This window comes from Salmo trutta, chromosome 14, assembly GCF_901001165.1.
Source record: "Salmo trutta chromosome 14, fSalTru1.1, whole genome shotgun sequence".
Lineage (NCBI taxonomy): Eukaryota > Metazoa > Chordata > Actinopteri > Salmoniformes > Salmonidae > Salmo > Salmo trutta.
In genome coordinates, this window is record NC_042970.1 from 2,350,786 (window position 1) to 2,364,878 (window position 14,093).

Genomic DNA, 14,093 nt, shown 5'->3' on the forward strand with positions numbered 1-14,093 from the left:
ATGGTATTAACTGACCCTGTATATGGTATGGTATTAACTGACCCTGTATATAGTATGGTATTAACTGACCCTGTATATAGTATGGTATTAACTGACCCTGTATATAGTATGGTATTAACTGACCCTGTATATAGTATGGTATTAACTGATCCTGTATATAGTATGGTATTAACTGACCCTGTATATAATATGGTATTAACTGACCCTGTATATAGTATGGTATTAACTGACCCTGTACATAGTATGGTATTAACTGACCCTGTATATAGTATGGTATTAACCTGACCCTGTATATAGTATGGTATTAACTGTATATAGTATGGTATTAACTGACCCTGTATATAATATGGTATTAACTGACCCTGTATATAGTATGGTATTAACTGTATATAGTATGGTATTAACTGTATATAGTATGGTATTAACTGTATATAGTATGGTATTAACTGATCCTGTATATAGTATGGTATTATCTGACCCTGTATATAGTATGGTATTAACTGACCCTGTATATAGTATGGTATTAACTGTATATAGTATGGTATTAACTGTATATAGTATGGTATTAACTGTATATAGTATGGTATTAACTGATCCTGTATATAGTATGGTATTATCTGACCCTGTATATAGTATGGTATTAACTGACCCTGTATATAGTATGGTATTAACTGTATATAGTATGGTATTAACTGTATATATTATGGTATTAACTGACCCTGTATATAGTATGGTATTAACTGATCCTGTATATAGTATGGTATTAACTGACCCTGTATATAGTATGGTATTAACTGTATATAGTATGGTATTAACTGTATATATTATGGTATTAACTGACCCTGTATATAGTATGGTATTAACTGGCCCTGTATATAGTATGGTATTAACTGACCCTGTATATAGTATGGTATTAACTGTATATAGTATGGTATTAACTGTATATATTATGGTATTAACTGACCCTGTATATAGTATGGTATTAACTGATCCTGTATATAGTATGGTATTAACTGACCCTGTATATAGTATGGTATTAACTGATCCTGTATATAGTATGGTATTAACTGATCCTGTATATAGTATGGTATTAACTGTATATAGTATGGTATTAACTGACCCTGTATATAGTATGGTATTAACTGTATATAGTATGGTATTAACTGACCCTGTATATAGTATGGTATTAACTGATCCTGTATATAGTATGGTATTAACTGACCCTGTATATAGTATGGTATTAACTGACCCTGTATATAGTATGGTATTAACTGACCCTGTATATAGTATGGTATTAACTGTATATAGTATGGTATTAACTGACCCTGTATATAGTATGGTATTAACTGACCCTGTATATAGTATGGTATTAACTGTATATAGTATGGTATTAACTGACCCTGTATATAGTATGGTATTAACTGACCCTGTATATAGTATGGTAGTAACTGACCCTGTATATAGTATGGTATTAACTGATCCTGTATATAGTATGGTATTAACTGTATATAGTATGGTATTAACTGACCCTGTATATAGTATGGTATTAACTGTATATAGTATGGTATTAACTGATCCTGTATATAGTATGGTATTAACTGTATATAGTATGGTATTAACTGACCCTGTATATAGTATGGTATTATCTGACCCTGTATATAGTATGGTATTAACTGTATATAGTATGGTATTAACTGATCCTGTATATAGTATGGTATTAACTGTATATAGTATGGTATTAACTGTATATAGTATGGTATTAACTGACCCTGTATATAGTATGGTATTAACTGACCCTGTATATAGTATGGTATTAACTGACCCTGTATATAGTATGGTATTAACTGTATATAGTATGGTATTAACTGACCCTGTATATAGTATGGTATTAACTGACCCTGTATATAGTATGGTATTAACTGATCCTGTATATAGTATGGTATTAACTGACCCTGTATATAGTATGGTATTAACTGACCCTGTATATAGTATGGTATTAACTGACCCTGTATATAATATGGTATTAACTGACCCTGTATATAGTATGGTATTAACTGACCCTGTATATAGTATGGTATTATCTGACCCTGTATATAGTATGGTATTAACCTGTATATAGTATGGTATTAACCTGATCCTGTATATAGTATGGTATTAACTGATCCTGTATATAGTATGGTATTAACTGACCCTGTATATAGTATGGTATTAACTGTATATAGTATGGTATTAACTGTATATAGTATGGTATTAACTGATCCTGTATATAGTATGGTATTAACTGTATATAGTATGGTATTAACTGATCCTGTATATAGTATGGTATTAACTGATCCTGTATATAGTATGGTATTAACTGTATATAGTATGGTATTAACTGACCCTGTATATAGTATGGTATTAACTGTATATAGTATGGTATTAACTGTATATAGTATGGTATTAACTGACCCTGTATATAGTATGGTATTAACTGTATATAGTATGGTATTAACTGACCCTGTATATAGTATGGTATTAACTGATCCTGTATATAGTATGGTATTAACTGACCCTGTATATAGTATGGTATTAACTGTATATAGTATGGTATTAACTGACCCTGTATATAGTATGGTATTAACTGTATATAGTATGGTATTAACTGACCCTGTATATAGTATGGTATTAACTGTATATAGTATGGTATTAACTGACCCTGTATATAGTATGGTATTAACTGACCCTGTATATAGTATGGTATTAACTGACCCTGTATATAGTATGGTATTAACTGATCCTGTATATAGTATGGTAGTAACTGACCCTGTATATAGTATGGTATTAACTGATCCTGTACAGTGAGGGAAAAAAGTATTTGATCCCCTACTGATTTTGTATGTTTGCCCACTTACAAGGAAATGATCAGTCTATAATTGTAATGGTAGTTTTATTTGAACATTGAGAGACAGAATAACAACAACAAAATCCAGAAAAACGCATGTCAAAAATGTTATAAATTGATTTGCATTTTAATGCCGTGGTATTCTAGTATATAGTATGGTAATAACTGACCCTAAAATACCACGCCATTTAACAGTATAACAGTGTGGTAGTCTAGTCTGTGGTATTCTAGTAGGAGACTGTATAACAGTGTGGTAGGCTAGTAGGAGACTGTATAACAGTGTGGTAGGCCAGTAGGAGACTGTATAACAGTGTGGTAGGCTAGTCTGTGGTATTCTAGTAGGAGACTGTATAACAGTGTGGTAGGCTAGTCTGTGGTATTCTAGTAGGAGACTGTATAACAGTGTAGTTATTTGTGATTAAATATGTGATCAAACTGTCCCACAATCCAAAGTAATAAGGTTGACAGTGTCGTCTATCAAAGTAATCAGACCAATTATTTTACTAAATTTAATTTTGACTATAACTTCTTGTCATAAGTAAAACAGGTTAAACTTCTTCCACTACCACAGAAATAAAGAGTTAAAGTAAGTCCCGACAATTTTTCTTGATTAAAAATGACCATCTAGGTGTATTTTAGTCCTACAGGCAGACCTGTGTATTGTCAGTCCATTTGGTGCAGCTGTGCAATCAATCTCCCCCAGAGCAATATACTGCAGATGCATATGTCCCCTTTTTAACTTTAGGTGAAATAAAGGTCAAATTAAATTACAAATGAAATATATTACCGTAATTTCCGGACTATTGAGCGCACCTGAATATAAGCCGCACCCACTGAATTTAAAAATATATATTATTTTGAACATAAATAAGCCACACATGTCTATAAGCCGCAGGTGTCTACCGGTACATTGAAACAAATGAACTTTACACAGGCTTTAACGAAACACGGCTTGTAACAAAAATAAATAGGCTTTAACGAAACACGGCTTGTAACAAAAATAAATAGGCTTTAACGAAACACGGCTTGTAACAAAAATAAATACGCTTTAACGAAACACGGCTTGTAACAAAAAATAAAAAATGAGCAGTAAGCTTTAGTTGTCTTTTTGCACTGAGTCAATTCCTCAGGCTGCTGTTTCCAACGTCTTATCATCGACTCATTAAGACCAAGCTCCCGTGCAGCAGCTCTATTTCCTTTTCCAACAGCCTGATCAATCACCTTCAACTTGAAAGCTGCATCATATGCATTTCTCCGTGTCTTTGCCATGATGAGGGTGCCAAAATGACTACCGTAATCAGAATGATGGGAAGTTTGAGAGCGCTCGATTTAATCTAAACAGTAAACAAAAAAGTTGTTTGACCTTAACCCGTTCGGCAATTTCATTGGTCTAATGAAAGCTTCATGCCGCCAAAAAACTGAGCACGTCACAGAATGTGTTTAAAAAAATGTAAAAAATTGAAACCGGGAAAAATCCATATATTAGCCGCGTCATTGTTTAAGCCGCGAGGTTCAAAGCGTGAGAAAAAAGTTGCGGCTTATAGTCCAGAATTTACGGTAGCTCTCTGTCTACAGCTCTGGTTGCCCCCTAGTGGCCAGTCAGGTGTAGTGCACCATGCTGTCCTCACACTCCCGAGGCACAGTGAGTGTGTAGCTGTTACAGGATAGTTTGTAGTTGTTCCCATCGTTGTTGTCCCAGTACTCAGCTCCCATCACTCTGTAACACACAGCGAACTCCAGCTGGACTCCAGGCAGCAGGATGAAGGGTGGGACGGGTAGACGGAACCGGAATAAATCAGACTCTGGTCCCTCCATCTGATCCCTGTGGAGGGTAGCCACCCAGCAGGCTCTGGTCCCTCCATCTGATCCCTGTGGAGGGTAGCCACCCAGCAGGCTCTGGTCCCTCCATCTGATCCCTGTGGAGGGTAGCCACCCAGCAGGCTCTGGTCCCTCCATCTGATCCCTGTGGAGGGTAGCCACCCAGCAGGCTCTGGTCCCTCCATCTGATCCCTGTGGAGGGTAGCCACCCAGCAGGCTCTGGTCCCTCCATCTGATCCCTGTGGAGGGTAGCCACCCAGCAGGCTCTGGTCCCTCCATCTGATCCCTGTGGAGGGTAGCCACCCAGCAGGCTCTGGTCTCAGCACTGCTCCTCCAGTTGGTAAAGGAGTAGTGAATCGTCACCTCCTTGTCGAAGGCCAGGTTGAGGACCTGCACCGTGCCGATGATGCCAAGCTCAGAACACAGGACCTGGTCCAGAGAGACCGCCTGCTCCACCAGGCGCTGAACAAACCCTGGCAGGGAGCCCCTGTTCTCAGGGAAACAGGGCTTGAAGTAGGGCAGGGAAAGCTCAAGGGACCGGCCTGAGTTAATCTCCGAGCTCATCAGGAGTCTGGAGATGACGTGGGCGGGGATACGAGGCTCCTCCCCCTTCTTGAACACCTTGACATCCTCCAGCTCCAAGCCTAAGGAGTCCAGGAAACGGACCTGACGGTCTCTGATTCTCTCGTGGACCGAGGGCAGAGACTGGGCCCTGCGTCTTATGATGGGCTGGGTGGGAGGGTCACTGGACAGGCTGCAAACGAACATGGGCTCCTTGGGTGGTGGGGGACGTGGGCTGGGGGGCCGGATCCTGATATGGGCCTTGGTTGGCTCTGGTTTGGAGTCTAAGATGTCTGTCACTCGGATGGTCTCAGTAGTGGTCTGACAGGGGCCCCATATCATGCCCGGTGAAACTGTTCTGGGTTGACATTTGATGCATGGAGAGACTGTTTTCAGTCTGTCGTTGTCACGAGACGATTGCCTCTCCCTCTGCTTCCCAACGCCACCAGGAGACAGTGCCCTGGACCTCCCCACGCTGGTCATGCTACTCTTCATACACACTGGGACTGGCAGGGACAAGGAGAGACAACACAACACTGTTAGTACACTGTTATAGTAGGACTACTAATGTTGTCCACCAGATAGCTCTCTCTGAGGTGGGAAATTAATCTGGAGAAGAGGTTATAGGAGGACCAACACAATACTGTCATCTGTTAGTTATGTCATGGTTATAGGAGGACCAACACAATACTGTCATCTGTTAGTTATGTCATGGTTATAGGAGGACCAACACAATACTGTCATCTGTTAGTTAAGTCATGGTTATAGGAGGACCAATACTGTCATCTGTTAGTTATGTCATGGTTATAGGAGGACCAATACTGTCATATGTTAGTTATGTCATGGTTATAGGAGGACCAATACTGTCATCTGTTAGTTATGTCATGGTTATAGGAGGACCTATACTGTCATCTGTTAGTTATGTCATGGTTATAGGAGGACCAATACTGTCATCTGTTAGTTTTGTCATGGTTATAGGAGGACCTATACTGTCATCTGTTAGTTATGTCATGGTTATAGGAGGACCAATACTGTCATCTGTTAGTTATGTCATGGTTATAGGAGGACCAATACTGTCATCTGTTAGTTATGTCATGGTTATAGGAGGACCAATACTGCCATCTGTTAGTTATGTCATGGTTATAGGAGGACCAATACTGTCATCTGTTAGTTATGTCATGGTTATAGGAGGACCAATACTGTCATCTGTTAGTTATGTCATCGTTATGACTGGAAGAACTTGTTCACACATGCACATTACATGCATTGGGAAATAGCTTATTTAAACATGGAAATATACGACCTGCAGCCCTACTCAACATTTAAACATGTAAATATATACGACCTGCAGCCCTACTCAACATTTAAACATGGAAATATATACGACCTGCAGCCCTACTCAACATTTAAACATGGAAATATACGACCTGCAGCCCTACTCAACATTTAAACATGGAAATATACGACCTGCAGCCCTACTCAACATTTAAACATGGAAATATACGACCTGCAGCCCAACTCAACATTTAAACATGGAAATATATACGACCTGCAGCCCTACACAACATTTAAACATGGAAATATATACGACCTGCAGCCCTACTCAACATTTAAACATGGAAATATACGACCTGCAGCCTACTCAACATTTAAACATGGAACTAGATCTGTATGTCCACCAGTAGGTAACGGTAACCTCAAGCGTATTGTCGTTGTGTCTAACCAGACACCGTTCTCTGTTTCACTCCGCTGCCCTGCCCTCTGAGCCACTGTCCAAGCTGATGACTTGTTGCTCTCTCTATCTCACCAACCACATAACTTCTCGCTCGTTGCTGCTTTAACACCGACCACACGACTGCTCCCTCTGCTGCACTGCCTACATGTACTGTGCATATTACCTCAATTACCTCAACTAACCGGTGCCCCTGCACATTGACTCTGTACTGTAATACCCTGTATATAGCCTCCACATTGACTCTGTACCGGTACCCCCTGTATATAGCCTCCACATTGACTCTGTACCGGTACCCCCTGTATATAGCCTCCACATTGACTCTGTACCGGTACCCCCTGTATATAGCCTCGCTTGATATTTCACTGCTACTGTTTAATTATGTTACTTTTATTTTCTATTTTTTACTTTTCTATTTTTGACTTAACACTTATTATTAATAAAAAAAACTTCTTAAAGCGTCATTGGTTAAGGGCTTGTAAGTAAGCATTTCACTGTAAGGTCTACCTACACCTGTTGTATTCAGCATTTCACTGTAAGGTCTACTACACCTGTTGTATTCAGCATTTCACTGTGAGGTCTACTACACCTGTTGTATTCAGCATTTCACTGTGAGGTCTACTACACCTGTTGTATTCAGCATTTCACTGTGAGGTCTACTACACCTGTTGTATTCAGCATTTCACTGTGAGGTCTACTACACCTGTTGTATTCAGCATTTCACTGTGAGGTCTACTACACCTGTTGTATTCAGCATTTCACTGTAAGGTCTACTACACCTGTTGTATTCAGCATTTCACTGTGAGGTCTACTACACCTGTTGTATTCAGCATTTCACTGTGAGGTCTACTACACCTGTTGTATTCAGCATTTCACTGTGAGGTCTACTACACCTGTTGTATTCAGCATTTCACTGTGAGGTCTACTACACCTGTTGTATTCAGCATTTCACTGTGAGGTCTACTACACCTGTTGTATTAAGCATTTCACTGTGAGGTCTACTACACCTGTTGTATTCAGCATTTCACTGTGAGGTCTACACCTGTTGTATTCAGCATTTCACTGTGAGGTCTACTACACCTGTTGTATTCAGCATTTCACTGTGAGGTCTACTACACCTGTTGTATTCAGCATTTCACTGTGAGGTCTACTACACCTGTTGTATTCAGCATTTCACGGTGAGGTCTACTACACCTGTTGTATTCAGCATTTCACTGTAAGGTCTACTACACCTGTTGTATTCAGCATTTCACGGTGAGGTCTACTACACCTGTTGTTTTCAGCATTTCACTGTGAGGTCTACTACACCTGTTGTATTCAGCATTTCACTGTGAGGTCTACTACACCTGTTGTATTCAGCATTTCACTGTGAGGTCTACTACACCTGTTGTATTCAGCATTTCACTGTGAGGTCTACTACACCTGTTGTATTCAGCATTTCACTGTAAGGTCTACTACACCAGTTGTATTCAGCATTTCACTGTAAGGTCTACTACACCTGTTGTATTCAGCATTTCACTGTGAGGTCTACTACACCTGTTGTATTCAGCATTTCACTGTAAGGTCTACTACACCTGTTGTATTCAGCATTTCACTGTGAGGTCTACTACACCTGTTGTATTCAGCATTTCACTATGAGGTCTACTACACCTGTTGTATTCAGCATTTCACTGTGAGGTCTACTACACCTGTTGTATTCAGCATTTCACTGTGAGGTCTACTACACCTGTTGTATTCAGCATTTCACTGTGAGGTCTACTACACCTGTTGTATTCAGCATTTCACTGTAAGGTCTACTACACCTGTTGTATTCAGCATTTCACTGTAAGGTCTACTACACCTGTTGTATTCAGCATTTCACTGTAAGGTCTACTACACCTGTTGTATTCAGCATTTCACTGTGAGGTCTACTACACCTGTTGTATTCAGCATTTCACTGTGAGGTCTACACCTGTTGTATTCAGCGCAGGTGATAAATAACATTTGATTTGATTTGATTTGAACCTCAGCCCCTCCAATTATTTATTTTTAAATTGAATTCATTAACTGCATTTCTAAACAATTTAAAAACTCTAAAATGCAATTAGGAGAAAAGCAGAAACAAGCCGTTGTTCTAACTTCATTCACCTCAGTCAATAGGGGACTGAACATTCACCTCAGTCAATAGGGGACTGAACATTCACTTCAGTCAATAGAGGACTGAACATTCACCTCAGTCAATAGAGGACTGAACATTCCCCTCAGTCAATAGAGGACTGAACATTCACCTCAGTCAATAGAGGACTGAACATTCACCTCAGTCAATAGAGGACTGAACATTCATCTCAGTCAATAGAGGACTGAACATTCACCCCAGTCAATAGAGGACTGAACATTCACCTCAGTCAATAGAGGACTGAACATTCACCCCAGTCAATAGAGGACTGAACATTCACCTCAGTCAATAGAGGACTGAACATTCACCTCAGTCAATAGAGGACTGAACATTCATCTCAGTCAATAGAGGACTGAACATTCCCCCCAGTCAATAGAGGACTGAACATTCACCCCAGTCAATAGAGGACTGAACATTCACCTCAGTCAATAGAGGACTGAACATTCACCTCAGTCATGGTGCTTCCATGAACCTGTAAACGAGTATCAAATCAAATCAAATCAAATGTATTTATATAGCCCTTCTTACATCAGCTGATATCTCAAAGTGCTGTACAGAAACCCAGCCTAAAACCCCAAACAGCAAGCAATGCAGGTGTAGAAGCACGGTGGCTAGGAAAAACTCCCTAGAAAGGCCAGAACCTAGGAAGAAACCTAGAGAGGAACCAGGCTATAAGGGTTGGCCAGTCCTCTGCTGACTGTGCCGGGTGGAGATTATAACAGAACATGGCCAAGATGTTCAAATGTTTATAAATGACCAGCATGGTCAAATAATAATATTCACAGTTGTCGAGGGTGTAACAAGTCAGCACCTCAAGAGTAAATGTCAGTTGGCTTTCATAGCCGATCTTTGAGAGTATCTCTACCGCTCCTGCTGTCTCTAGTGAGTTGAAAACAGCAGGTCTGGGACAGGTAGCACATCCGGTGAACAGGTCAGGGTTCCATAGCCGCAGGCAGAACAGTTGAAAATGGAGCAGCAGCACAGCCAGGTGGACTGGGGACAGCAAGGAGTCATCATGTCAGGTAGTCCTGAGGCATGGTCCTAGGGCTCAAAGAGAGAGAATTAAAGAGAGCATACTTAAATTCACACAGGACACCGGATAAGACAGGAGAAATACTCCAGATATAACAGACTGACCCTAGCCCCCCGACACATAAACTACTGCAGCATAAATACTGGAGGCTGAGACAGGAGGGGTCAGGAGACACTGTGGCCCCATCCGACGAGTACCGCCCCTGTTTTGAAAAGCCTGCCTTTGAGGGTGGGAACAAGGAAGTACGGCCCCTGTCAGGCTGTGGTATTTACAAAGCCAGGATATATGACTGAAATTAGATATCCTGCCAAGTCCTTGCAGATAGGAACATCGTTGAGACAAGTCCAATGGCTCTATTGAACAAGGACAACCATACTGTATCTACTTGCTGCGAGTGTGATCGTGCAATCGACCGAACTCAAAGGCCACAATAATTTCTACAAAACATGACTACATTAATTTTTAGATCAGACAGCAGGATCAATCAACCAATGACTTGTATGACTTCCTGGGCGAACGCCTCCTTCAGTCCCACACGGTGACGTGATGTCATTGACGTGACGTGCAAATGAGCGATAGAAAACCGATCACGCAAATGTCCCCATTCCAAATTTTTTGGTGCGGACGCCCCATGTCGCCCCCGGCAAGATGCCGCCCTGCTCAGCTGCCCATGCCGCCCCCCTGGCAAGATGACACCCTGCTCAGCTGACCATGTCGCCCCCCTGGCAAGATGCCGCCCTGCTCAGCTGCCCATGCTGCCCCCGGCAAGATGCCACCCTGCTCAGCTGCCCGTGTCGCCTATACCTAAATCACTCACTGGTTGTTTCTACCAATCTGGAGGATACAGACAGCTCAAGAGGTGTGCTTTGATATGCAGAAAAATATACATTTTTTTAAATATAGTTAAGCGTAATGATTATGACTCTAGATTGAAAAAGGAAAAAGCTCTTTCAGGTGTTTGAAAAATGCTAAATTCTCCAATTTACGGACAGGGGGCAAAGCCCCCCCATGGACCACCCCTCAGATTTGTGTGCAGCATGATGCCCCTGGTGGGGAGGTGGATGTTGTCGAAAACTTTCCTGAAAAACAGTAAGTGAAAGAACAAGGGTAAGTTGACATATCAATACATCCCAAAATTTACACCCATTGGTTGAGAGGGAGGAAGGTGATCATTGCCAGAATGAGCCCATTGGTTGAGAGAGAGGAAGGTGATCATTGCCAGAATGAGCCCATTGGTTGAGAGAGAGGAAGGTGATCATTGCCAGAATGAGCCCATTGGTTGAGAGAGAGGAAGGTAATCATTGACAGAATGAGCCCATTGGTTGAGAGAGAGGAAGGTGATCATTGCCAGAATGAGCCCATTGGTTGAGAGAGAGGAAGGTAATCATTGACAGAATGAGCCCATTGGTTGAGAGGGAGGAAGGTGATAACTGACAGAATGAGCCCATTGGTTGAGAGAGAGGAAGGTGATCATTGCCAGAATGAGCCCATTGGTTGAGAGAGAGGAAGGTGATCGTTGACAGAATGAGCCCATTGGTTGAGAGAGAGGAAGGTGATCATTGCCAGAATGAGCCCATTGGTTGAGAGAGAGGAAGGTGATCACTGCCAGAATGAGCCCATTGGTTGAGAGAGAGGAAGGTGATCATTGGCAGAATGAGCCCATTGGTTGAGAGAGAGGAAGGTGTTCATTGACAGAATGAGCCCACAGGTTAAACGGTAGGTGTGAGGAATGTGCATTATTATTGTGCCGTGTTCATAGGTTTAAAGGTCAATAGTTGCATGACATTCCGCACGTGGCAAATAGAAAAGAGGAGGAGAGATATGACACTGTGATGATAACGTTTGTAAACACTAACATACATTCCCACTATAAACCATAGAAGAAGAGACAATGTGACTGTATTATGCTGGTCGAGGTTAAAGAAGCAAGCCATTTAGATCGCATTGCTGATTGAATGTATGTTATCAACTACATTAGACTGACCAGTGCACACAGCAATGAATGTTTATCTTGTTTGTCATATTCATGGGGTTGCTTCAGGTTTTCTCTGCTCGACCTTTGACATTTGGCCTCCCCGGTGGATATTAGTGTAGAGTGGTCTCATTCTGTGCTGCCGGGGCATCAAATCAAATCAAATTGTATTGGTCACATACACATATTTATCAGATGTTATTGCTGGTGTAGCGAAATGAACCCAAAGCCAAATATAAACTGCATGGGACTATATGAAGACATTATTTCCAAAACACTAATAGACAAAATTTTTCCATCAGACATTATTGATTATGTTGTCAGATGTTACTGTTCTCAGATTTGTTTATTCATAGAGGTTTTTAATTTTTATCAAAACGCTTTATACCCATTTAGCTGGAATGGAATGTTTGTATCCTGTATATTCGACTGTGATATGTGGTTGTCCCACCTAGCTATCTGGAGATGAATGGACTGACTATGACTGGTCCACCTAGCTATCTGGAGATGAATGGACTGACTATGACTGGTCCACCTAGCTATCTGGAGATGAATGGACTGACTATGACTGGTCCACCTAGCTTTCTGGAGATGAATGGACTGACTATGACTGGTCCACCTAGCTATCTGCAGATGAATGTACTGACTATGACTGGTCCACCTAGCTATCTGGAGATGAATGGACTGACTATGACTGGTCCACCTAGCTATCTGGAGATGAATGGACTGACTATGACTGGTCCACCTAGCTATCTGCAGATGAATGTACTGACTATGACTGGTCCACCTAGCTATCTGGAGATGAATGGACTGACTATGACTGGTCCACCTAGCTATCTGGAGATGAATGGACTGACTATGGCTGGTCCACCTAGCTATCTGGAGATGAATGGACTGACTATGACTGGTCCACCTAGCTATCTGGAGAGGAATGGACTGACTATGACTGGTCCACCTAGCTATCTGGAGATGAATGGACTGACTATGACTGGTCCACCTAGCTATCTGGAGATGAATGGACTGACTGACTGACTGACTGACTGTAAGTCGCTCTGGATAAGAGCATCTGCTAAATGACTAAAATGTCAAATGGAAATGTTTTACATGCAGATTTGATATCATATTACTGTATTGAATATATTTTCAATATTTGCACAGTTACATTTGACTGTGTAAAACCCAGCTGTACTACTGATTTCTCTAAAAGTGAGACAGATATATAGTATTTAGCAAAAAAAACATGATTATCTCTAAAAATGAAACCATCAAGTGATAGAACTTAAACAAATACATGTCTGTCATTGAACAACCCCAATGCCACGTTTAGATAGTGAAAATACACACCAATCTCTTTCTGTCTTTCTTTCTTTCATTTCTTGAAACAATAAAAGCTCATTTACTAACATTTCTGAAAATGGATATATACAATTTTGTGATGAAACTCTTCATATGTAGCAAGTTGTCTACAGCAGCATGTTCTATATTATTCAATTACAGTGTTTATTTAACATGTTATTGGGACAGGGAAACAGTAAAACGTCTCTAGGCTACATTTAGGAAAATAAAATAATTGTGGATCATTCTCTTATAGCGGCTGACAATGGCGATATTACACATTAGTGCGCCAAATAACCACAAAAAGAGCCGTTTCTATAACCTGTTGTAGTAAAGATTTGTTGTGTGACGTAGACACTACATTTCCCACAAAGCTTTGCAGTCGTTCATCAAATCAGCTGGTCGCAACAAGAATTGTAGAAAATAGCGAAAATGAGTATTGTGCAATGCATAGAATAAAAACATGCAATTTGTGGGAAATTATAATAGCTTTCTTAACAAGGGAAGACGCTTTGTACGCCGCTGCATGGATACATTTATCAATCTTTTGTCCGTTTTTATAATCGGACAAAAGGATAGATCCTGAAAAACAGGCGCTGCTGT

General features: G+C 40.7%; 1 protein-coding gene across 1 annotated transcript; it reads right to left on the reverse strand.

The window, feature by feature from the left end:
* Positions 1-4,483: 4,483 nt before the first annotated feature.
* On the reverse strand, positions 4,484-5,828 carry ppp1r3db (protein phosphatase 1, regulatory subunit 3Db). The gene is made up of 2 exons (XM_029774071.1): positions 5,029-5,828; positions 4,484-4,746 (listed from the first exon to the last, which is right to left on the reverse strand). The coding sequence occupies exons 1-2, from the start codon at positions 5,756-5,758 to the stop codon at positions 4,484-4,486; spliced, it is 993 nt and encodes a 330-aa protein (XP_029629931.1). The 5' UTR covers positions 5,759-5,828.
* Between the last annotated feature and the right edge of the window lie 8,265 nt (positions 5,829-14,093).

What these genes read in the sequence shown, in the direction of transcription:
- ppp1r3db (XM_029774071.1), bottom strand. Translation starts at nt 5,758, where the DNA reads ATGAAGAGTAGCATGACCAGCGTGGGGAGGTCCAGGGCACTGTCTCCT. An exon ending in CTTTACCAACTGGAGGAGCA is followed by an intron (nt 4,747 to 5,028) that starts GTGCTGAGACCA and finishes CACAGGGATCAG; the next exon opens with ATGGAGGGACCAGAGCCTGC.